The 26,207-nt window shown below is 44.4% G+C and overlaps 1 protein-coding gene across 3 annotated transcripts in view; it reads right to left on the reverse strand.

Moving 5' to 3' along the window:
• The window catches only part of ACAD10 (acyl-CoA dehydrogenase family member 10), a 2,051,508-nt gene that overhangs the window by 958,080 nt on the left and 1,067,221 nt on the right, over positions 1-26,207 (reverse strand). For all 3 annotated transcript variants that reach the window (XM_069619514.1, XM_069619513.1, XM_069619515.1), the window contains one exon: positions 19,839-19,976. In XM_069619514.1, coding sequence (XP_069475615.1) covers positions 19,839-19,976 — 138 coding nt within the window. The remainder of the gene's footprint in view (positions 1-19,838; positions 19,977-26,207) is intronic.

Raw genomic sequence — 26,207 nt, forward strand, 5'->3', positions numbered from 1 at the left:
TGCGTCCCGGTGGGGTATTATGCTCTCAGTGTCTAAATTTACTTCTTTTTGAATTGGGGGAAAAACATCATCCAACTGACCCAAATACTCCACCTCATGTGTTTCACTTCCAGACCTGCTCACCTCATTTTCGTCGTCTACCAACAAGTGACTCAAAAAGGCGTTCTGGCTAGAGTCTCTATGCACAGGGGCATTCGATGGCAGACCTTCTTCACGTCCATTCTTAGACAATCCAATCGGGATTTCAGGTGATCGGCACCCGACCCCCACTGAGTGTCGGGGCTCCAAGTCCAGGGTGGAAAGAGGAGGGGTCATTCCATTATTTACCACGCCTCTTGGAGAGATTCCTGCTTAGTTTATGAGTGGATAAGATTGAGCAAATGAGAACTCTCCCGCATTGTCCCTGGGCGCAATATTCAGGAGATCTTTAGCAGCCAAGTCGTTAAGTGGCACAGTCTGCCCCATTATCAAAGAGGGGGAGGACATAGATGAAGATCGAAGGGGCGCTCGAGAGGGTACATCCATTAACTCTGCCCCCATCCTGCAACCCGTACGATCAGATGTCACCCGGGCCTGATCACGCAAAAAGGGGAGACGGGACTGTTTTAACCTTGTGGCCATGTTCGGCCCCAGTGACATTAATTGCGGATGCTGCAAAGTACAAGGGGACAGGGAATTCAGTCTTTGCCTCACCTGAAGTCTGGTTCTTACGTCTGGCAGCAGGTTCTTCGGTTGTCAGGCCTTCTTTGTAGGATCCAGATCCAGGTGTTCAGCTGCCAAGTCTCCTACCTCACGGGAGACTAGCCGCTGCTCGCCGGCAAGGGCACCATCTCAGCCAACTCTGCCAAACACTGATGAAACACCACTCCCGCTCCGCTGACGCGGAAGTGGGTGGTTTTAAGAGGTGTGGAGGTGATTCACTGCTCGGCTCCTCCTCCCCAGCTCAGGACAAGCTGCTTAAAAGGAGCCAAACACAGCTAAATGACCACAGAAATCACGGGGTGGGGAGGCACACCTCAGGAAGCCACACCAGAGAGCCAAGGTCCACCGCAGACACCGATGAAACACCACTTTACACCACTTCCGCCAATAATGAACTTCCATTAACAATAGTAATTGTGGCATTTTGAATCACTGTTGACCCCCTTCCATAAAAATGAGACGGGACCCAAACACACACATTGTGACATAGAGGTGTCCACGCATGGGAATGGGAGATCACTACGAATTCTCATAATGAATTAGACATTCTAAGATGGCGCGTGGGAAATAGATGGGTCGCTTCAAACGACCTTCAATTTCCGACGCATGTGCAGTACAAACGACAACATACAGGAACCTTCGGAACGGTCAGCAGTTTCTGCAGCAGACCGCACCGAAGACACAGAGTGAGGAACCTGAAATCAACAGGAAAGGCGATTTATTAAGATGCCTCCGAGCAAAACAAAAGGGATTACCTTCTGGCTATCCTGAGGATACGAAGGCCATTGTTCCTTCCTTTTGCCTGATATATTTTAATTTATTTTACTTTATATATGTGTTATGAGTCGCACGTGACTCAGATAAACAAGCACTAAAAAGCATTGTAATGAAAATAAACACACACATTTGTGCCCACAATTTCCTAGAGAATCATGGTAAAACTTTTGAATTCTCTAGGTGGTTTCTGGAACGTCCAACTTATGACGTCCATAAAGAAATAATCCATACTCGCTCTGTCCAATATGGACCGACAACACCTGGACAACAAGATAAGGGTAAGAATCTCTACTCCTCTTCTTGAAAGAGTATAAAGACAGACACATAAACTAAGAAAATATGTGTGTCTTCTCCCAACCCCTTACCCCCCTTTTTCCTCTTTCACTACAGGTGGGGTACATAAGTAAAGAGAAGTAAAGCTGCATTTGACTGAGTGCAGCACACACTTTGTGCTGCAATAGTGGCCCTGAAGAAAGTGGCTTTACTAGAACAGTCCACTGAAACCGGTAGGCCTAAGCTGACCTTGAGAAGGAAATCGACAATAGAAATGGTCAAAGGTCGATGACTGATCTTTTCCACATTGTAAGAAAGGATGGTAACACATTCCAAAAACACTATAAAGTATTGGCCACACCAGAAATGGATTTTAAAGTATGGTTTATTTGAGTATAACCATAGGCCCACTGGCTCTCTACATAACACAACTATAACTTACTCCTAACACAAATCTAAACTTGCATCTTTCTCTCTCCACTCTGTATTCTATGTTCTAAGATCCATGTTCCATCCACTCCTGCACAAGGTAGAAGTAAATGGAACATTATCCTGGAACTTTACATATATGAAGATATTACACACCTCCCTTATTTACACCAAACACTTAATATTCAATAAACTGTGTACTAAATTTATGTAAACATAGGTACAAATACTACAACATGAAACACAAAATTGAGCACAAAGCATGGGGAACTTGAGAACATTGCTTACGAGGACTACATTCCTGACCAAATCTACTATCAATACAAATCTCTTGAATTACATATACATATATACAATACTCAATTTACAAAGTCCTTCAAATATTATGGTCTCTTACAAACACGTTTGGTGCTTTTACCCAGCTCACTTCCATTGTCCACTTTGTCACTTGCACCATTCTTATTACTCCTATACACTTTGGCATTATCCACTTTGGCATTTGCAGAACTGCCCTTTCAACATTTACACATTCTATTCACGTTCCATACCCTTCCATCAGATACTCTTACAGCACCATGGAACGTCTCCACCACCTGTGTGCCCACTGCCCATTTTGCACAACCACCTGTAGTGGTAATGGGTAGTTTTACTCTTACCCAATCACCTTGTCTTACATCACACACTTTCACCGCCTTCCTTGTGTCAAAACACTTTTTGTTGATTAATTAATCTTCTTCTCAACCTCCTTAAAGTCAATCTCTTTTCTGCAGGCTCTGCCGAACCAGGATGGGCACACTCTCGTGTTGAGTTTTCTTCCTCTGAGCATCTCAAACGGAGAAAAATCTGTAGTAGAATGCGGCATAAATCTGTGTGCTACAATGTTATCTTCAACAGCCTTCTTCCAGTAAGATTTATTCTCTAATGCACCCCTAATGCTGTTCTTAATGACTTTATTGAACCTTTCCACTATCCCATTAGTTTGGGGTGATATATAGAGCTGGTGTTGTGCTCTACACCATTGTCTCTGAGATAGTTTTGCATCTCCTCTGATACCAATTGCACAGCATTATCAGCTATGATGATGGTGGGATAACCTTCTCTTTTGAAGATATCATCCAAAAACATAATAATATCTTTTGAGCAAATGTTTTGTACCCATTTAACTTCTACCCATCTTGAGAACATGTCAATTAATACCATACAATATTTTAATACACCACTGTTTCTCACAATGTCTAAACCTACCCTTTCCTATGGTACGGTTGGTATAGACATCACTGTCATGGGCTCCTGTCTAGCAATGTATCCTTCTGCTGAATCATCGCAGTTAAAACATTCCCTAATTCATCGTTCCACTTCCAAATCCATGCTAGGCCACCAATAATACTGCCTAACCAGTTGTTTAGTCTTTGGCATCCTTTGATGTCCCTCCTGTGCTATTTCTAATATCTTGCATCTTACTCTCATGGGTGGATACAACTTGTCACCCCTCAAGACTACATTTTTGTTCAAATAAAATTCATCGTAGGCCTGTCTGACAGCCTCAGGCAAAACACCCCTCCTGATCTCATTACTTTTCACTCCACTTCTTTAATTTGCTAAGAACTTCATCTAACTCCATTGCCTCTGTCCATTCATCCTCAGACAGCACTTCCTGGTTAACATTCAATACATCCTCACCATCATTATCATTTTCATAATTATCAACAAAGTTTGTTTATCTTGACAAACAATCCGCACATGTATTTTTTGCTCCAGGGAAATACTCCATATCCCAATTGTATTCCTGCAAATTTGCCACCCATTTCCTGATTCTTGCCGATACTTTATCCAAAGGCTTGGTGGTTAAACTTTCCCTGAGAGGTTTGTGATCAGTTCTCACAATACATTTCATCCCCCACAGGAATGACAGGAACTTCTCAATAGACCATTTCACTGCTAACAACTCCTTTTCAATAGTTGAATAATTGTATTGTGCTGCTTTCAGTACCCTTGAAGCAAAAGCAATTGGGTATTCAATTCCCCCTTCAATTTGAGATTAAACAGCACCCACACCATGATTGCTTGCATCAGTGGTAAGAATGCTCTTCTTGTTGTGATGGAAATACCTCAAGATAGGTGCACAGTTGAGATCCCTCTTTATCTTATTAAATTCATTTTCACATTCATCATCCCAAACAAATTTTGCATTCTTCTTTGCCAACTTCCTCTTACTAGCCAGATCCGGAATGAATTTCGCATAATATTCTGCCATGCCCAAAAATTATATTACCTTATCTTTGGTGTCTGGACAAAGGAAATTTAAAATGGCGTTTACCAATTCTTCCTTGGGTTTTATGCCTTTCTCAGAAATTTCATGTCCTAAATACTGTATATTCGATCTATTGAATTTACATTTCTCTCTACTAAGAGTTGGACCAGCATCCTGAAAAACATCTAAAACCTTACACATTCTACTATCATGTTCACTTTGATCTTCCCCATAAACTAGATCATCATCCTGAAAGCAAAGCTATATATGCATATTATGAAATAAGTTGTACATCGCACGCTGGAATACAGATGCTGCGGAAATTAAACCAAAAGGAATCCTTTCACACTTAAACAACCCTTCAGTGGTGATAAAGGCTGTAACCGTTTTTGATCTGGGATGCAACATGATCTGGTATTAAGCTGACTTGAGATACAAAGTACTCATTATCTTGGCATTTCTCACAGTTCCTAGCATTTCTGTTATATTTGGCAGAGGATGTCTATCTGGAATTATACACGTATTCACCGATCTAAGGTCAATACACAATCTGAGTTTCCCATTGGGTTTGTGCACAATGACTAACACTGATACCCATTCCGAAGACTCTACTCTCTCAATAACACCTTGTGCTTCCATCTTTTCCAATTCCTCCTTTACCTCCTTTTTAATTGCTAACGGAACCGGTCTGACCTTATGCACAACAGGAACAGCATCACTTTTCATGTGAATTTCATGCCAAGAGTTTTTCAAACTCCCTAGTTCATCTCAAAACACGGAATGATGTTCAAAATGTTCAGGCTGCCTTTTTTGATCTACCGCATACACCATGTCCTCTGCACAGGGATCTAGTTTAATTTGCAATCTTCTCTGATGAGACCAGCTTAACAAAGGATGCATTCCTTTCTTGGAGACATACAACTTCTCTTTTGGTGCCCTGTATTTGAACTTCATGGCCGACCAAAACCAACCTACTAGTTCAATTAGTTTACCCCCATATGCAACAGGCTTCACATCAATTTCTTTCAGAGTGGTGCACCCTTTGAAATGATTGTCGAAAATGATTCTTGGCAACAATGTGTATTAAGCACCAGAGTCAATAACCATCTTAATTGTTGAGTCACCAACTTGTATATCCGCCATAGGTTTTTCAAGATCAGCATTTTAGTCTTCTACTGCATTGACTTCAGTATCTTCAATTACAAAAGTACATTCCTCAACTTCCCCAAATAGCTCTTCAATGGAATCTATGTTCTTGGATTTTGTTTTACAATAGTTTGTCAAATGACCTTTCCTATTGCACCTTCTGCATATTTCCTTTAGTGTTAGACATTTTTCACTGCTGGCAATATGATATATGCTACCACACCTATAGCATTTTCTTCTGCTATCATCAGCATCTCTTTTTTTGCTTGAACTTGGCTCCTCTTTTCCTTTCATACCCTTGATCCTTTTTACTGAATTGTCTCTTTTTTATTGTGTTTTTATTTAGTATAGCCAAAACTTCCGGCAATTTGGGTACCTTCACCTTGTCATCTGTATCTTCCTTCTTTTCCAGTTCTTTCACACATGTGTATGTATGTTCTACTTCCTTTGCTATTCTCAGTACTTGATCTAATGAAGGATTTCCTCTTTACCATAGTGCTTCCCTTACTTTGCTGTCTTTGCATTCCAGCATAAAATTATCACAGAGACGTTCCTCTAGGGTATTACCAAAGTCACACATGACCGCTAAACCACGCAAGCTGTGATAAATTGTTCAACTGTTTCCCATTTTCCTGTTTACGTTTCCCGATATGTTATCTTTCAAGAATAATGCTGACTGTCTTTTCATAATGTGTGATGTGTGATGTACAACTTATTTCATAATATGCAGGGTGTACTTTGCTTTCAGGATGATGTTCTAGTCTATGGGAAAGATCAAAGTGAACATGATAGTAGAATGTTTAAGGTTTTAGACATTTTCAGGATGCTGGTCTAACTCTTAGTAGAGAGAAATGTAAATTCAATAGATCAAATATACTGTATCTTAGAACATAGAATATAGAATGGAGAGAGAAAGATGCAAGATTTGTGTTAGGAGTCAGTTATAGCTGTGTTATATAGAGAGAGCCAGTGGGCCTATGGTTAAGGATGCCTTGCATGACGTGCTATGCACTGATTAACAATCTTTAATTCAGAAAATACTCATGGTAACGCATTCCATGGCAGACTTAATTTGTCCCGAAAACGCAGCGCACTGATAAAATTTCAGTCAAATGATCGTAACTGAAGCGGCTTAAATGGCACTCGTCGTTGCACAAAAGTTCCTCCTTCTGCTTACAATGGTGCACGCAGTTTTAATTATGTGGTGCCAGGCACTCACTAACTGGCAATGAGCTGCTGCTTGTTTACTACACTCCGTACTACAGCAAACTGTAAAGAAAATTGCAGCCAAAAACAACAATCTCGAAGGGAAGTCACAGCATAATAATGTGTGCATCCTTGGTGTCCACCTCCATTGTAAATATGGAGCAATTTGTCAATAAGCTGCTTATGGAGTTCCCGGCCAAACCCCGGATCTCACCAATGTTTCTTGTGAAGCAGGCACATCTCTCCCTGGTGGCTAGATACCTGCGGAGGCTCCTGAATGTCCAATCATTGCCCAAATCTTTAATTACTGGGATAGAGATGTTTTACTCAAAGCGGTCTGAGAGAAAGGCGATCTGCGCTGGGGCTATGCAACAATCAGTCTATATCCCGACTTTAGCACCCGAACTGCAGGAGCAAAGAAGGACTTTACAGTCGGTGAAAAACATCCTTCTCCGAAAAGGCATGCAATGTTATATCCAGCTAAACTTCGAGTAATACACTTGGGCAAAGCTGCATGTTTTACTTCACCCGCAGCTGCAGAGAAATTCACATTGGAGCTACCCGACACTCATAGCTCTCCAGCCTCTACACCCTAGCGTCTGGCCAGGTGGTCGCAGGAGGCGACTCGTTGCTCAGAATTCAGTCCATGATGTTCCACTATATACCCGACGAGGGATTTCATGCTTTGATGTAAAAATGTGTTATTTTCAGGAAAGCTGAATACTGTATTGTTGGTGCCCGCGCCATTTGGAGCCTGTCGGCCGACAGCTGCGCCCTGTTGCCGCAGTCACTGCAGTTGTTGTAGCTTTTTGTTTCTGTTGTTATCGAGTTTATAAGGGGGTGGGCTAATAATGCTGGTATGTTCTGGTTTCTGGCGTGGGTGGGAGGGTGGTTATTGTGGTTGAAGAAGGGTACAGTATCATTTTCCAAACCATGGTCCATATTCAAAGGAATACCAGGGTGGAAGGCGCCCATTGAATTCATCAACGCTGTCAGACATAATTGGTGTTGTAGTTTGTGGGAATTTACTGACAATTTACACATGTGGCTGGAGCAGTGAGTTATTGAACATAATGACATGGAATATTTGTGGGCTGACCAACAGAAAGAAATTTCGCCTGGTCATGAACCAGGCAAAGCGGCATCGAATCAATGTCCTCTGCCTGCAGGAGACCCACTTACCTGGGGATGCTGAGCTTCCTGGAGCTGTGGATTGGGGAGTTCACAGATACAGCTTTGCCTACTCCTCCCGCTGTAGAGGATTTGCAACATACATTCACAAATCACTATATTTTCACTTACATCAAAAGGTCTCAGATAAAGAGAGCCGTTTCCTCCGACTGGTGGGAGAGTTTTCTGGTAGGCGACTCATCTTGGTTAATATCCATGTGCCAAATGTTGACTCCCCTGACTTCTACCATGAATGCGTATCACATCTGCATATGCTTCCTTCTTATGAGGTGGTTTGGGCAGGGGATTTTAATGTCACTTTATCACTGACTTTGGATCGGTGTGGGTCAACTCAGGTGGTTCTCCCAAAGGCAGCAGTACCATGAGGGAGTATAGCTGAATCCCATGGGTTAATAGATGCATGGAGGCACCTCAACCCGGGGGCCGGGAATATTCATTCTACTCAGGGCCCCATAACAGCCCCTCAAGGATTGATAACATTGTGCTCTCAATGTCTTTAGCCAGACTGGCACAGTCAGCTGAGATGCTGCCCAGGACCCTCTCCAACCACTGCCCAGTAGTGTTTTCAGTACAGTGCCCTGATCAAGAGCCAGGGTCGCTTCGCTGGAGGTTCCCAGCTTAGGCCCTAGAAGACGCAGAGTTTCGTGACAGTATTAAGCAGGATATATAGGAATTTTTTCAATTTAATGAGGGTTCAGTCACAGATCCTAGAGTGACATGGGAGGCATTCAAAGTGATGTATTTCAAGGGAGGGCAGCATCCTGAAATCCTTGCGTAGAACCTTAGCAAACCTAGAGGGTGGGATTAAAGACCTTGGGCCTCATTAGGAGTGTGCCGGTCCAGTAACAGCGGTGCCAGTAAGCCGGCACACTCAGTCTGCAGGTGGCTGCCGTCCCGTCTGCCAGGTCTGACCTGGCGGGCAGGACAGCACCTACCCACAGACTTTCACTGGAGCACCGGAACCATTATTAACAGTGCCGGTGCTTCCTTTATCCCCATTCCCAATGAGTCCTGTGGGACTCAAATGGGAATGGGAATTAACGATTTTCTGGCGCCTGACTTCCAGGAACACCAGGGTCATAATCCCCTGGTGTTTCCGTGAACGCAGGTGCTGGTCTGGCAGAAGCCTAGCTGTTTTACCGGCACGGCTACCGCCGGCCTTGTAATGGGGCCCCTTGAATACAAACAAATGAGGGAACAGGACTCCGATGTCCCCGGGCTGTTGAGAGAAAAGCAGCAGGAACATTTTGAAGTAGCACTCAGGGAGGAGAGATATCTGGGTGACCCAATAGCGGCGAATAGCTACGGGGAAGATAGACCGAGTTGTACTTTGGCCTGGGAAATTCAAAGGGAGAGGAGACAGGAAGGTATCTTTGAGGTTGAAGACCCTGATGGGAACCTAATCAAGGATTCCAAAGAGATCAACCAGCTTGTGTTTGAACCACGTTTGCAAGCAGCAACATTGTATACATAAATCCTAAGAGGCCCGTATGTGAGACATCTGTGCTGAGCGACGCAATTATAATTGGAAACCAAGAAGTGATTGAACTTTGGGAGGCCAAGAAAGATACCATAGACAGAGTGGTCCGGCGCCACATGGGTGCTCATTCGAAAGTCTCTGTTAGGTATCCAACTGATGCTAAGTATTGAAAAGCGAATCTTGAATCAAAGTGGTCCTGCTGCAGGTCATACTAAATGCAGTGCAAATTCGAAAGTCTTCGATAGTTTAACGTGAACTGCAATTGGTCCAAGCCCGGCTGAGGGAGACTAATGGGATAAGAGGAAGGGTCTGAGCCTGGCTGAGGGGTATCCGGGTGAACCGTGAGTCACCCGAGAGAGAATATTCTCTGAACATTGTAAAAAGGGGATCTGAGCCTGGAAGAGGGGGATCCACGTTAACAATCATGATAGAAAAGGAATCTGAGCCCGGCTGAGGGGGATCCAGGTTGTATCACCGAATTGAATACTTGTAAGAAGACAAACACTTTGTATTTTGTTTTTGTACATCAGGTCCTCTGAATCAAGAGACCTTTGGCAAGTAAAGAGACTTGTAAACAGAAGGTTGTGTAGCTGGTAATGGAACTGTATCCTCTTGCCACAGAAGCCAGAGTGCGTGCTTTGCTCGAGTAAACCGCCTTGCCCCGTGCTGAAAATGTGTTGAAGGGAGGAGAACAGCCCGAACATCCTGACATATCTTTTTTTATGAACACTTTTTTATTTTTCATGAAAACTACGCGGACATACTTTGTAAATTAGTGGTAAAGATTGGCAATAGGTTTTTAGTGTAGGCCCTTTTATTTTGAGAAGACTCAACTAGGACTGCATTATTATTTGATGGTGGAAGCTTCCTCTCATAATATTAGATAGGTGTTTATCACATGCTTGTAAAAGTTCAATAAACAACCTTTAACTGTGTTCACTTGTGTCTGTCTTACTGTTGATACCATGCCTTCCTTATACTCCCCAGTGTTAAGGCCCCCGGGATGGATGGGATAACGGCAGAACTATACAAAGAATATGCACAACTGTTAGCTCCTCGTTTGTGCTGCATGTATGAGTTCTCTATATCAAATGGACTTCTTCCTGAATTCACAAGAACAGCTTTGGTCACTTTTCTCTTAAAACCCCAAAAAAGACCCCCCATCAGTGCTCCTCCTATAGACCCCTGACGTTGATAAACATGGACAATAAAATAATTGCTCACATGCTCCTTCCACATATTTCGGCTTTAATCCTTCCTGACAAGGCAAGATTAATTACGGGCAGATCTACTCAGAACAAATTAAGACGGTTGTTCACAGTGATGCACAATATAAATGATGAGATGCTCATTGTGGTAGCGGCACTCAACGGCGAAAAAGCATTCGACTCTGTCGAATGGCCCTTCCTGTTCGAGGTTCTACGCCGGACCGGCCTAGGTTTGGTGCATCTCCAGTGGGTTTGTCTCTTGTATACAGCCCCTCGGGCAATATTAACAAATCGGACTGGATCCAATTGCATTACTCCCACTAAGGGTACTTGCCAGGGTTGCCCCATGTCCTATCCTGTTCGCACTTGCTGTTGAGCCTCTGGCATGTGTTATCAGGGAATACCACGCCTATAGAGGGGTCAAACTATACTCACAGATCTCAACCATATCTCTTTATGGCGATGACATGTTAATATATGGCAAAAACCCCAAGCTAAATCTGCACCCTCTTGTTCATGAAATCTCTCAGTTTGGGGACTATTTGGGGCTCTGGATAAACTGGTCCAAATCTTATGTGATGCCCCTCACTGCGTCGGTAGATCCCGGGGATATAGAGGTGGGCTTTCGGTGGTGCCCAAGAGGAATAAGATATCTAGGCATTAGGGTATCAGCATCCCCAGCCACACTATACGAGGATAACTATTTGGTTGCACTAACACAGCTGGAGCACAAGTTGGAGGGGTGGATTCGCAGACACCTGCTATTGCAAGCGGTAAGGCTTTTTTTGGCCAAGATGGTAATCATCCCCAAAATTTCATATTTATTTAATAACGTACCAATCATCTCCTCTCACGGTTTTGGAAACAGGCCAAGAACCTTTGGCAAAGACTGGTATGGGCTTGAAAGCAGGCTAGTGTCACCCTCGATATTTTGACTCTCCCTTTCGAGGATGGCAGGTTGGAATACCCAGACTTGTTTACCTTTTATCTCGCAGCGCAACTTCAATATGCCGCCTGGTGGTTGCGTCCATCGTATGAGCTTCCTTCCACATATTAAGCTCGAAAAAGTGATAGCCTGGCCAGACGACTTGAAAGGATTACTGCGTGGGAGAAGGTGTACACTGATGTAGGGGGAGGTGCAACCGATTGCTACTACACATTGGGCCTGGGAAAGAGCTATAGCGGTGGGCTCTGACACGGGAAGTTTCAGCCCGGACTATGCTATGCATGCGATGCAAGGGGTTGGGATAACTCATGAAGCAGTGTTCAAGACACACTTTCTAAGACTTGGTGTTCATACCCTTGGAGATCTGGTATATGAGGGAAAATTCATCTCATGAAAGAAAGGGGTCCCTGGAACGCTGTGACAATGGTTTTATACTTTAGACTAAGGGAACTCTTTGTACAATGTGGCCAGGTTTCGCCGAGGCAATCCACCTTGGTTCATTTTGTGGTGGCACCTGTTATGTTATGTTATGTTATTTTGCACTTATTTAGCGCCTTATATACCACTGGTATGGTCTGAAGGCGCTTGTAGGTTGAACGCCCTTGGGAACCGAAGTTCAGATCAGTAGAGAGAGTAGGGAGAGTCAAAAGGTGCGTGTGAGCACCGGGTATGTGTGCAGCTCGTGCGGTACTCGTGTAATAGCTGCTTCTTAGCAGTAGGTGTGGTGGTTGAGAGATCAGGAGAATGTGTTCGTTCTGGCAGGATTTATCCGGAACGGATGTGGCTGCGTTAGGCCTGAGGAAAACGCCTGGCTGGGGGTGTGGAACCAGCAGTGATTACATAGAATGATGTGGAGTAAGCGGCGGAATGTTGGTATGAGAACAGTTATACCGAATGGTGTCATAGTATCTCTGTGTTCTAGTTGAGTGGTGATGTAAGGAGAGAGTAAGCATGGTGGTGTGGTATGATCGGTTATATGCTCTTTCACTGAGCACACTTCTAATTGCAACTTTCCCAGAGAGGGTACTGGGCGCACTTCTAAATACAGTTTTCCACAGAGAGGCTATTGGGCACACTTCTAGATTCAGTTTACTAGAGGCTATTGGGCACACTTAGAAATGAAACTTTCCAGAGTGTCTATAGGATACATTTCTATAGTCAACTTTCACAGATGCTATTGGGAACACTTCTAAATTCAACTTCACAGAGCGACTATTGGGAACACTTCTAAATTCAACTTCACAGAGCGACTATTGGGAACACTTCTAAATTCAACTTCACAGAGCGACTATTGGATACACTTCTATAATCAACTTTCACAGAGGGTACCTCATGGAGACTCCAAGACGGTATCGTCCCTCTACAGCTTGATAAAGGCGCAGCAAGGGAGGAAGCATGCTACATTCAGGGCAAAATGGGAAGCGTCCTTGGGGAAGGTACTACCGGACTCACAATGGTGAAAGATATGTTTATTGTCGCTGAATAACAGATACTGTCTCATATATTTCAAATTCTTACACCAAATATATTACTCCCCTGCACAATTAGAGAAATACTAATACTGTGGGAGTGTACGCTGTCATGATGCCTACCCCGGGCATCCAGATCAAGTCCATCAACCCCGGAAGCAGGCATCATGTTAACCAGAGAAAGCCCAGCAACCCCTGTTAGGGACTATATGGGTACAGTCCTAGCGTCTATGGCGCCAGGCACATATGTTAAAAATTACCTGATGCAGACCATGCTGCAAAAGATCCAAGCTCATTTGAGACTTGGAAGGGACTACTTTACTTAGGGACTATTTTGTTACTCGGGTGTGGTTGTGGAGGAATACTTACCTGGGACTACTTTGGAGGCTATTTAAACCACGCCCGAAGAGCAGCACACGCTTCGCGTTACTCTGCATCCTGCAGCGTAACGCTCACCATGCCTGCAGTCAGCATCCCGCCTCTTGCCACGCCCGCCTCGAATCCAGAGCGCCTAGAAAGAAGGGAAAGAAGAAGAAAGGTTCGAACAAGAACATTATTGGGTTTCTTACCCGATTCCGGATTCATTGCACCTTTGAACCAGAAAAAGACTTTATTTTAAACACGTTGCATGGCCAGCAGCAGGGCCGCGCCATACTCACCATTCCTCGCAGCATCTCTACGATCCGGCGCTCTCTCCATCATTATGTTGCCGCATTCCAACACATAAGGGGAACAAGAAAAGAACAAGGTGAGCCGAGGGGAACAAACAAGGACAATCTCTTGCCACCATATACTTACCTGATTTTACCGCCGGAGGCATTATTCACCGGCACGACAAATCTTCTTACGCCGCACCTGTAAGAAAAGAGAAAGCTGCAAGTTAAACCTTGGCATCATTTAACGGACAGTGTGGGATAGCACAGACTCTTACTTGAACGCTTTCAGCTGCCACAGGACTAACTTCTTTTGGGTCTAAGCTGCAAGATAAACAAAGGAATTGGACAAGAGTGATTATTCAGACATTTTTGAACTCCTAAGAACTATATACTTAAGGTATATACCTTCGCCAGGAGTTTTGAAGCCAAGATTTGTCTAGAACTCTTCCAATATCCTCAAGCCAGTGAATTAACTGGCCATCAACGTGCCCCTGCGTTCCTCGTAGAATGGAGAGCTCATCATTCAAAAGTATAAGGTGAGCTTTGTGAACGGGAATATCAGAGGTGATAAATGGGGACGCAGTGAGGGGCTATTACTCAAATCCACGGGTGGCTAATCCCCTTTCTCCGCCTTTAGGAGACTACTTCTACGGGTCAAGCAGACGAAGCTAGGTGGGCCAGTCCAGTCAGTCATCTCTGCACTACGCATCACGTTGGTGGAGACCGTGGCTGTCCAGTTCCGCCCGACACCCCTGTGGGAACCAGGTGAGCGTAACATACGCATATACAATCGTTCTGGGTGCAGATCCATGGGACAATGGGAGAGATGGTCACAGCTTGCCCCCTATCTCACCAGAGGCTTGGCTACTGGCGTGGTTTGAGGGGGCTCCCAAGCAGGATTGGAGGCTGCTGGGGATGGCTTCAGTGGTGGCAAGAAATGTAGTGGCCAAAGCAAGGAACAGATGGCTCCTTTGGTATAGGGATGGTTATCGGTAGTGAATTCATGTGAGAGACGAGAAACAGTGTACGCCTCTATGGTGCCCAGTGGAAGTAGACCCTATGACTATTGGTCTCCCTTGCACTCTTACATGAACAGAGACGATGGGGTGGGTGAGCTACATTTTCTTTTTCTGAAATTGAATGCAACTGGTTGATGTTATGTGATGCAAGATGAGAAAAGCAATACAGAGTTACAACAAAAAATATAATCACATTTGCTCCAGCTTTCCCTATATTGACATTTCAGGCATGATGAATTGTGCAAATTCAATCTTTTAAATGTACTTGGTCGATATTCAAAGTGCACTTTCAATTGTCTGTGTGCTTGCCCCAGGGTTCCTGCTATTTCTGGTCCAACTCACCAGTGTCCCATGGTGTTTCCGACCTCCTGCATGTCGCTGTGGCAAAGTCTCAATGCAGGAATGGCGTCCCCTGCTTGGCAGACCTGCTTTCAACTCTTCCTGCGGTTGGTAAAGTGGCTGATTCTTTGTTTGACCGCGTCCCGGACAGCTTCTCGTCTTCTGCCCTTCCCTTCGCAGCTTTTCCTTGGAGCCTGCCATGCTCCACTGGGTTTCTCGCCACTCCGGTGCGAATTGCTGATAAGCGGCAGTTTGGGAGCACGTTCCTGCTTGAACACGGTCTGCTCCCTTGCGTCTGCCTTCACCTGCGGTTCTGCCTCTCGCTGCCCAAGGTGTGTCTCCTCTCTCCAACTTCTGATTGCCATTTTAAATGCCCCATACAGCCGATTCATTTTGCTACATCTTGTCCATATGTTTTTAGAGTTTCTTTCAATCCACATTAACTCCTTCTCCCTCTTCCTCGTCTCAGTATCTGGGGCACTATGCGAGTTGGAGTCCATAGGATTGTTAGGCAGAAACCTGTGCAGTTCCCTTAGGGAACACTGCAAAAGATGTAAGACTACAGGTGTTGGCAGTAAACCAACTTGGTAGCAGTCTGTACCACCCAGATTTACCTGGTAGCTGTGGCTGAGCAGTCAGACTTCTCTCAAGAAGAGTTAGGCAGTATGCAAAGTATACACAATAGGCACTCAGACACACCAATACAAGCAAACACTGACCAGAGCTTTGGTATCAAAGTATATAATTATTTATTTAAAAACACACTGTTTGAAACACTCCAGCACTCTTATTGTAAAATATTCTAAACACAGTTACTATTGTAATATATACACCCCTTTTTCCTTATCAGATAAGTCATAGTAAAACACCACTTATTTTCATACAGAGGTGAGCGCTTAACTATATGGCACTCCAATAAGTTCGTGAGAAAGGGAGGGAAAAAGACAGAATATGGAAAAGGCACACCACTCTAAGATTCAGGAACACTGTTAGCAAGGCAGAAGAGCAAAAGTCACTGGTGAGCCAAAGTCCAAAGGCTGGGCCCACTCTTAGAGAGAGCAGAGCACAAATGCGCCCAAGATCACACAGTTACACTAGGCCTTGAAAGTCTTGCAGAGGGTTCAAAAAGAGTTTAGAGAGGCTTTAGGAAAGTTTAGCCAGGGTGTCCCAGGCTAACCCAGGTTCGAAAGCCGGGGGCTAAATCTACCCCGTACAGTCGGTAGCAAGGGAAGCCGGGCGGGACTCGGTACCTTAAGTGGGAAGGATCCTCCAGCGGTGGCAGTTGTTCCTGGCAGTGGGTGCAAGTCGCGTCGTCGTCCAGCGGAAGAGAAGATCTCGACTTGGAGGAAAGATGAAGGTCGTTGCACTAGCAGGGAAGAAACCAGCCGCAGAGTTTTCCGGTTAAAGGTGGTACCTTTGTTCGTGGTAAAACGTGGTATCCCGGTTGCCGGGGTGCTTGGCACAGGCAAGGCGGCCACGAGGTACGTCGGGAAGGCGAAAAGACGGTGAAACTGGTTATCCCCACCAGTCAAAGGAAGAGGACTCTCCGGCGGGAGATCTCCTCTGTTGTTAGGAAAAGTGGTGAGACGGTCCAGCAGGGCTCCACCGGTGGTGGTGTCGTGGCAGGTCGGCTCAGCTTCTCCCTCGTCTGATTCTTAGGTCCTGTGGCGACTTCTGAAGTTCCAGTCCCCAAAGCCCTGCTTTTATGCAGAAAACCCCCATTCACTCAGCCTAGCTGTCACTCAAACATGCTAAGTGGTGAGCCGGCCGGCTCACCAGTTGGGCCAATCAGGACAGAGTGCGACTTGAGTTGCCTAGGCAACTCAGTCCAGGGTGCCTAAATCCCCCTCCACCCCTCCTAAGTACCCCAGACAGAGTGGCACCACTTTGGAGGGCTTCTGTGGAGAAGCCAGCCAAAAAGTGGAACAAAGGGCTCGACTTGGGTTGGAGTCACAGAAGAGAACACAAACGCCATTTTAGAATCAAGTTTTGGCAAAAAATACCAACCAGAGAATTAATATTAATTAAATAAACCGGCGGTATGTTCGAGGCTACCGTAAATAATTAAATAAAGATAGTAGCCTAAAACAATGGGAAATCCCATAGGAAAATATTCACGGTTGAATATAAAAAATAGTATCCACTGCCACCAACCAAACCTCGATCAGGGGGGACGGAGACGTGCCCCCTCGACTAACACACCCCAGGGCAATTGAATTGCCCCAGCCAGTACGTCCACAATATGATGGTTTGTACTGGTTCTGTTCAGAATTTAAGACTAGTAAAGTCAATGGTGACTTTACATGCCCTGGGAGACAGTAGTCAGTCCCAGGGTATGGAGTCTATACTGGGGGGTCACTATGACACCCCTGTGTCACTGTACTGAGGGTGCTGTGTAACATACATCACAAAAACACATGAAGCCCTATGGAGTAAAAGACCCCATAGCCCATTTAACACATCTAGATTAAAAGAAACACACTAAAATCATGCCCAAGAGTGAGGGTAAAAGAGTCTCACTCTTGGCAGGAGAAAAAAATAAACCCCAAAAATCCGGCAAAGCTGCTGGGGGACTCACTAGGTTAGGAAATTCAGCCTAAACAGAGAATTCTCCCTAACAAGGATTAACAGGACGTTTAAGGAGATTTTGTTTGGGATGTTTACCTAGTACAACCTTATCAGAGAAAAGAGATGTGATTTGTGTGTTATGTATACAGGAGGTGTGACTGGCTATTTGCTAAGAATGGCAGTATGTCATCACCAGTTTAGGTGGTATAGTGCTGTCTTCAAAAGGGATGGTGGATTCTGTCTCTCCCCCAAAGGAGTCACCATCTCCTCCCGGCAGTCATCTCCTCCCACATGAACCTCCCATATAATTCCACCCCCAGGGTCAGGATCAGGTAGCGGCTGCTGTCCCATGGCCATGTGGGAGGAGCTCACCACCGAGGATTCAGTGATGAATCCACAGGATTCATCACAGGGCATAGATTCAAAAATTGAAAATTGGGGGTACCCAGTATCTTCCCCACAATACTCACATATCATCCTTCTTTGTCTACCATAGTCTGCAATACCTTCATTAAAGCAGTGTCCCAAACCACACCAGTACCCCCTCTCGCATAAGTAGAGAAGACGGTACCAATCATCACCCCCTTCCACCGCTTCTGTACTCCCTGCAACCCTTGCGCATACAGATGCACTTCTTGCAAAATGGCCACATCTATGTTCTGCCGATTAAGGTACAAACAAATCAATCATCTTAACACAGTGTTTAAAGTTATGCATGGGTGCCCGACACTGATTTCCAGGCTTCTCTTCTTCCCCCATCATCCCTTGTACCTCTTGGGTCTCTGTAGGGTCTGGTTCTCTGCTTGCAAGCAATTCTGTTGCTATGAATGGCTTCTCACGCTCTCTTCCTGCTTGCATGACTACTGCGGCGGCTCTTCAGTGTTTGGTGTGGGGCGGGTGGCAAGTCCCTCTACGACTGTGCGGTCGGTCTGATGACTCTGTTACGTCAGACATCCGCTCTTCCAGCTCTCTGGTCAGCCAGGCTACTGCAGACCGGATAGGGACGCCTCATCTCCCGTTCTAGCATGCCAGTCAGCGGCTTCCTCTCTGCTCCAGGCTAAACATCCTCCAGGCTTGCATATCCTACTGGGAGGGTCTGACACTTGCTTGGTTTTCCCTCTTCTATTTTGTCCTGGTTTTGGCCAATCAGAAATTTTGAAACACTAGACTGCTCCACAGTATTTTGAGGATTGCTCTTCATTCCTCTGCACCTCCTTTTCATCCCAGTATTTCCCTGAGAGCTGTAAGGTAGACCTGGCTCTTATTAGTCCCAGTACCTTTACCAGAGATTTCTCTTGGGTGAACTATGTTCTTCCTCTTACCAGTACTGTTACTTCTATGTAAATGACACATGTACATGGGATGGCAAAGTAAAGGAGGGTTAGGTGAGGGGGATTGATGGGAAGTATAACGCATTCTCCCCATGAGATCCACCTGCTGAGTACCACCCCCCCAGGGGGACTAGCGGGTAGCTGCCTCACCTCCCTGGCCTCATGGGAAGAGGCTCCCCCTTGGGGAGAAGCAACGACATCCGCAGATTTGTCACACTGGTAAGCATAGTATGGCTAGATTCCATTATGACCTATAAGTACATAGTGCAATGCTACATAATGCCCAGTACTGTGTGTTATTTGGGACATGTCAGCTGTGCTTTGTTGTTTCACCATCTGTGGTATGCTATGTTATGTTTTAGCAAACGGTATTCAACTAGGACTTGCTTTCAAACATAGATGAAGAGCTCATAGCCTAAAAAGGGAGGAAAACACTTTGCTGTATCTTAAGGGTTACTTTGAATTTATAGGACCAGCCTTCCAAATGTACATGTCCATTATGTATGTGACTATTAGTGAAACCGATTCAGAACACATGGTGCACGGTTGTCAAAATCTAACAATGGAAGTATCCCTAGTTCCCTCCAAAACTCAATATTATCAAGGAAGTTGAAATCCTAAAGTACCCCAGTCACATAAAAAAAAGAAAGTATTTACAGAAATGTTTGAAACATGGATAACCAACATATTTCAGATAAAATAGCAGAAAGAAGCTAAATTGTGCTTTTGTTTAAAAAAAAAAAGAAAGAAGAAAGAAAGTTTGCATCCGTTAGACTATGTAGGTTTTCGTCAATTAAAGTAATAGGACAATACACGGAGAGAGGAGCATTCTCATATCTGGATTTACCTGTGGTTCAGTCATAGCAAAACAGGACCGTATTGTGCCATCCAACAGTGGTTTTAACCAGCGTTCCTTCTGTTCATCTGTTCCATATCGAACCAATACTTCCATGTTTCCAGTGTCAGGCGCAGAGCAATTAAAAATCTGTTTTACAAAAAGCAGCAAATACACATAAATTGTAAATTTGCGGGGAAAATACTGATTGGTATTCAGCAAACAAAGAAATGTACACAAAAAAATGAGATGAAAAGAAAAAAGTAACAATTTTCAAAAAAGATCCCTTAGTGAGAACAGGAAGTAGTTTGATCGAATTATTAGTGTTCTTTAACATTGTACATTTACCCATCAAAAGCAAAACAAACAAATATTTAAGTCGGCAACTACTGTTTGCGAACTGCAAATGTGGACAACAATGACCCTCAATGCTTTGTTTCAAATGCCAATCTGGCAGCAACGGATCATCATTGAACAGACTGGTACTTTAGTAGTTGTCTCAAGCTACTAAATTAGAAACAACTGCCTTCAATTCATCACAGTTATCGAAGATCGATCTTAATTGCTTTTTGCTGCCATGCGATGTTTTCCTTCTAATAGGCTCATTCTTAGAGTGTTGATTGTGGTAAGACTTTTCTTCAGAAATTTCCAGTGACAGGACATTCCTTTGCATTACTGAAGTTCCACCACATGCATAAACATGTCAATGCCCATGGCATCAGTGCACTTTGGTGACTGTGCATGGTATTGCTGCATCATTTAAAAGCAGTAGAATCCATGAAAAAGCATTTGCGATGGGGAGGGATTTGGTTGCCATTGCTCATATCCACTGGGCTCAAGGTCTGAGCCCAGTGGATATGAGTTGCTGAGAATTCTGTGATCCAGATATGCCAAGAAGGAAGATCACAAGGCGGAAAGTCATTTACGTCCAGCCCAAAGCATAGACGCAGCAGCTGAACATAATAATACTTCGGAAACCCAAGTAAAAGAGGACAATGAGGCCAGAATTGCTGGGGAACTAGGCTACGGACCACACGAAGAAAACAGCATAATCATCCTAGGAGATCAAACAGAGGAGCAAAAGGATTAAAGCACTTCCATGTGAGAGATAGACGAGAAACCTGACTAAATTAGACCCCCCTTCCGCATCCCTGCTTCTTACCTGGCCGGTTGTGGCAACCTACATGGACCAGACGATACCCTTTTATGTTGTGTTTATATATTTGTAGTGCGCTCCCGGTACCCTAGGGCTTAAGGGCGCAAACATGAGAGGACGCAGACAATACATATCATAAAACTATAAGAGACTAGTGTCTTATCCACAGGTGGTAAGATCTACACAGAGGAGTCTAACAGAATAGCAATGTCTTCAGTTTTTTCTTAAAGACGTCCGTGGATTCAGTACTTCTAATGTCTGGGGGCAAGGCATTCCAGGCTGCTAGGGCCTGCAAAGTTAAATGCGCCATTTCAAGTTTTTGCTAGCTTGCACCGCGGATTATTGAGAACATTTGTGTTGTTGGATCTTAATGATCTACTGATTCATTTTATTTCAATGGCTTCCATTAAAAAGAGTGGCATTTGGCCTTTCAAGCATTTGTGAGTTATGAGGGTCATCCTAAAACACACTCTTGCGGGTATAGGCAACCAATGCAGGCTTCGTCTAGCATCTGATATCTGGTCTCTACGGCCCAGACACCGTTCTCACCGCTCCATTTTGAATAAACTGGAGACAGTGAAGGTCAGATTGCGCAATGTCAATCAGGAGGCTACATCCATAGTCCAATTTGCAACCAATAATGGCTCTAGCTAAAGTCTCTGCATTCTTCTCTGATATAAATGGGCGGAGGTGCCGTAAGAGCTTGATAAAATATGATGAAGATGAAACAAGACGATTAACCTTAGCCTTCATGGTAATATTCTTGTCAAGAAAGATGCCCAGAGTGTTTACTTTCTTCTTGACCTCAATTGTAGTTATCTATACCAAAATTGTTGTATGAAGGGACAAGTTTAGCCAGTCTATTGTCGGTTCCAACCATCAGAAGCTCAGTTTTTGATATGCCTGGGAACTGGTCCCCGTTGCCGCCTCTTTTAAGATGACCATCCTACCATGCTCTGTTCCAATGTGCTGCGTATAATGTCAAGATGTCTGTTGGTCTCAGCTTTACAAAAAGCGGAGAAGCAAATAAGAACCGTGTCTTGCAATTTTGATTGCGCTCCACAGTCACTTCCCGTTACTGTACTACAGTTTCCCGTCGACCTTGAAGACCTTCAAGCTCCATGTAGGTACTTAGTTATTTAGATTGTTAACTATGTTCTATTTCACGCATAGCCCTTGCTACTAATTATTCAGACTTAAAGGCCCAAGACCACTCATTAAAACCTCTGTAGTTTTGTTTACTACGTTCATCTTCGCAGTGAATACAACTAGAGAATTTGTGTCTCATGTTTTTCGTGGAGGTTTGAGAGAGAATTGGGAACCATCAAGTCCATTCTTCTGAAAGGGGAGGAGAATATATGCATGGTTTCCTTTATGTAATACTTTATTTATGTTCCCTTACTGCAGCTCCTGACTCGTAGATCTGGGGAATAGAACAGGAGACATATCAAATAAGTTGTCTCTGCCAGGGAAGGGAGAGGAGCCCTAATTCTTTTTGTTTCCATTGAGTGGAGCTGTTCTCCCTCCTGAGTAGTGTAAGGAAGGCATGGTATCAAACAGTGAAGACAGACAAGTGATCACAGTCCAAGGGTGTTTAATGAACCTCAATAGGTTGGTCGAACACTTATCTACCCCTAAATATAAGGATGGGAGCAAGCTACGACCATCAAATATTAATAATGCTGTCCTAGTGGAGTCCCTGTCAAAATAAAAGGGCGTATACTAACAAACCTATTGCCAATCCTTACTTCTAAATGCAAATGGTGTGGAACAACAATGTATGTCAGGATAGTTGAGCAGTTGGCTTCCCCTTTCCCCACATTTTCAGCACGGGACAAGGTGGCATGCTCGAGCTTCGCACACACTCTGGCTTCTCTGCCATGAGGATACAGTTAAAAGCATAGGTATCAGGGTCTTCTGCCAAGTCTCCCAATAAAAGTCACTTATTGCAGAGGGCCTGACGTAACAAACAAGCACCAAAGTTCCTTTCTTATCAGGATTTTAGTTATACAAGTCCTCTAGTCCACGGTTCACCCGGTGTCTCCTTCTTTCAGGCTCGGACCCCCTTTTACACAATGTCCACAATTGGTCTCCCTCGATCGGGCTCGGACCACGGATCTCCCTCGTTCGGGCTCAGACCCCTTTAGCACAATGTTCACCATTGGTCTCCCTCGTTCGGCCTCAGACCCCTTCAGCACAATGTTCACAATTGGTCTCCCTCGTTCGGGATCGGACCATGTAATCTCACTTTCTAAGCTTTCCTCTTTGTATCAAAAATCGAAGACTTTCCATTGTGCAATGTATTTTGCTTAAACCGTCGCAGGACCACTTCAATTAAATGTATTTCTCATTCTCATCTTTTACTTTTGCCAGTTCTTGGCTGGATACCTCACAGAGACCATCGATAGAGCACACTCGCGGTGCTGGACCACGCTCTCTCTGGTATCTTTCTCTGTTAAAGTTCTAACATCCATCAGTAATTAAGTTTTTCTTGCATCTCATCACCCGCGTAACCAATCTTCGTTCTTGCGCTCTTTATACAATGTTGCTGCTTGCAACCTTGTATTTGTATTTATTTATTTATAAAGCGCGGCCAGGCCCAAGGGCATACGGGCGCATAAGTTAGATCTGGTTACAAATTGCAGTTGAAGACATTCAATAGGGTTACGTTACATTGCAGTTACAGATGGGTACAAACTTAGTCATGCAAATGCATATATACATAGTCTAGTGTAATTATATTAATTACAAGAGTGTACAGTGACAGTTGATCATGATAGGATCAGGCAGTTAGGCTGTCATAGAGTCCATGTTGTGAAGCCAGCACTTGGTGTTGTGTTTAAAAAGGTTAAATGACGGTTCTGCTCGCAAAAGTACAGGTATTGTGTTCCATAATTTGGATGCTTGTACAGGGAAGCTAGCACCACCCGAGTTGTGAAGTTTAAATCTCGGTATGGACATAGTGTTAGCTTGTGCAGCTCTAAGTGGTCTTGATGAGGTGTGAGGTGTAAGTTGGTTGGTGAGGTAGGCTGGTGCAAGGTTGGCCCTGGCTTTATGTGTGAGGGCAAGAGTTTTAAGGGATATTCTGTGCTTGACTGGAAGCCAGCGTAGCTTGCGTCTGGTCTCCGAAATGTGCATTTTTTTGGGGATGTTGAGGGCAGCTCTAATGGCATTATTTTGGATTACTTGTAGTTTGTTGATATTCTTGTAGCTAGTACCTAAGTAAAGGGCATTACAATAGTCTATCTTGGAAAGGACTAATGCTCTGGCAAGAGTAATGCAATTGGGTGAGGAGATGAATGGCCTACATGCAGTGATCAACTTACAGGTGTAAGCGGCTGATGATGCTACTGCATTAGTTTGTTTGGAAAAGGATAAGGTGGCATCGATGTAGACCCCAAGGGTTTTGGTGTTATTTGACACGGGGATGAGGTTGCCATCAATGGTGAAGGAGTTAAATGCAGGATTGAGCTTTTTGAGTTTGGCGTGAGTGCCAAGGATGATCAACTCGGTTTTTTCGTCATTGAGACATAGTCCGTGAAGTGCCATCCAAGCTTGAATTACTGAGTAGATTTCATTAAGGGTTATGCTGTCTGTTTCGTAGTTCCCCGAGATAGGAATGAGTATCTGGGTGTCGTCCGCGTAATTGGTATACGTGACACCCAGATAGTCAAGGATATCAAAGAGGGGCTTTGTGAATATATTATAGAGTGTCGGGGACACGCAAGAGCCTTGCGGGACTCCGCAAGGTACTGGAGAGGGTTCAGCAGAATCAGTGGGAGAGAAGACCCTCATGGTTCTGTTCTCCGAGAAGGAGCTGATCCAGGCTGTGGCTGCGTCTGAGAAGTGTGCTGCAGTTTTCAAGTGGTGACAGAGTGTTTGATGGTTGACCAGGTCAAAAGCTGCTGACAGATCAAGCAATAAAAGGAGTGCAAGTTTACCATTGTCTTTCAGGATTTGGATCTGGGTAATGAGATCTATTAATGCAGTTTCCGTGCCGTGTCTCGGTCGGAAACCCGACTGCCTAAGTCCTAGGAGATTGTTTGATTCTAAGTAGGCCTGTATTTGTAAGTAGGCTGCTCTATCCAATATTTTTAATAAGAAAGGTACAGTTGTTATCGGTCTATAGTTAGACGGGTTGGCTGGATCAAGAGTAGGTTTTTTTAAGAGTGGGATGACCCACGCATCTTTTAGGTTATCAGGCACTACTCCAGTTTTGAAGGAGGCATTGATGAGGTTGGTTATGAATGGTGCCAAGTCGTGTGCTGCAGCTTTGATGATCGGGGCAGGGCAGGCATCACCTTGGCAGTTAGATGGCTTAAGTTTCCTGATGATGTTTTCTACTTCCCAGATAGAGAGGGGTGAGAAGCTGAAAGGTTTAGAAGTTGATTTAACGGTAGGTGATTTGTTAGGTATTTGTTTGTAGTCCGGGTCAGCAAGTAGCAGTGATTTTTTTGCGTTGATTTTAGATTGTAGGCGAGCTATTTTATCTAATAAGGCCTTCTGAATATTACTACACCATAGTGCATCTGTAACACATTTGTCTATGGGGGCAATGGGGGATTCAAGTTCTTTCAGAATCTTAAAGAGTTCCTTTGTGTTGGATTCCGCTTGTATAATCCTTTTGTTATATGTGTCCTTTTTAGCAATAAAGATGGCTTCTTTGTAATTAGAGGAGGCAAGGGTTAGTTCAGTCTTATTGGAAGCTGTGGGATGTTTCTTCCAGTGTGACTCTGCGGTTCTCTTAGCTTTGCGTAATTCTCTTAGTTGTGGCGTGAACCAAGTGTTGAGGTGACGCTGTGGTTTGGGTTTCCGCAATTTTAGTGGGGCAATGGTGTTCAGTGCTTTAAGTATAGCCTGGTTGTAGATGTCCACTAGGACTGTAGGGTCGACCTCTGGGTCGATATTGTTCAGGATGGGGAGTAGCATAGGTAAGAGTTTGTCAGGTGTGATGTCTTTCTTATTTCTCGTGCTGGTGGCTGGGGCGATGATAGGCGCCGGGTGAGGTGTATTGGCTTTGATAGAGAAGGTTATTATGTGATGATCAGACCAAATGCATGGGTCATTGGATAGGAGGTCAATAGGGCAGTTGAGGTGAGTGATCCAGTCCAGTGTTCTGCCTTTGATGTGAGTAGGCTCGTGAATAATGTGCGTGTGACCCAAATCCGATAGGGTGTTAGCTAGGTCATGGGCGTTAGTGTCTTTAGGGTCATTGAAACCAAGAT

The sequence above is a fragment of the Ambystoma mexicanum genome, chromosome 10 (genome assembly GCF_040938575.1).
Source record: "Ambystoma mexicanum isolate Mex_15411 chromosome 10, UKY_AmexF1_1, whole genome shotgun sequence".
In the NCBI taxonomy this organism is placed as follows: domain Eukaryota; kingdom Metazoa; phylum Chordata; class Amphibia; order Caudata; family Ambystomatidae; genus Ambystoma; species Ambystoma mexicanum.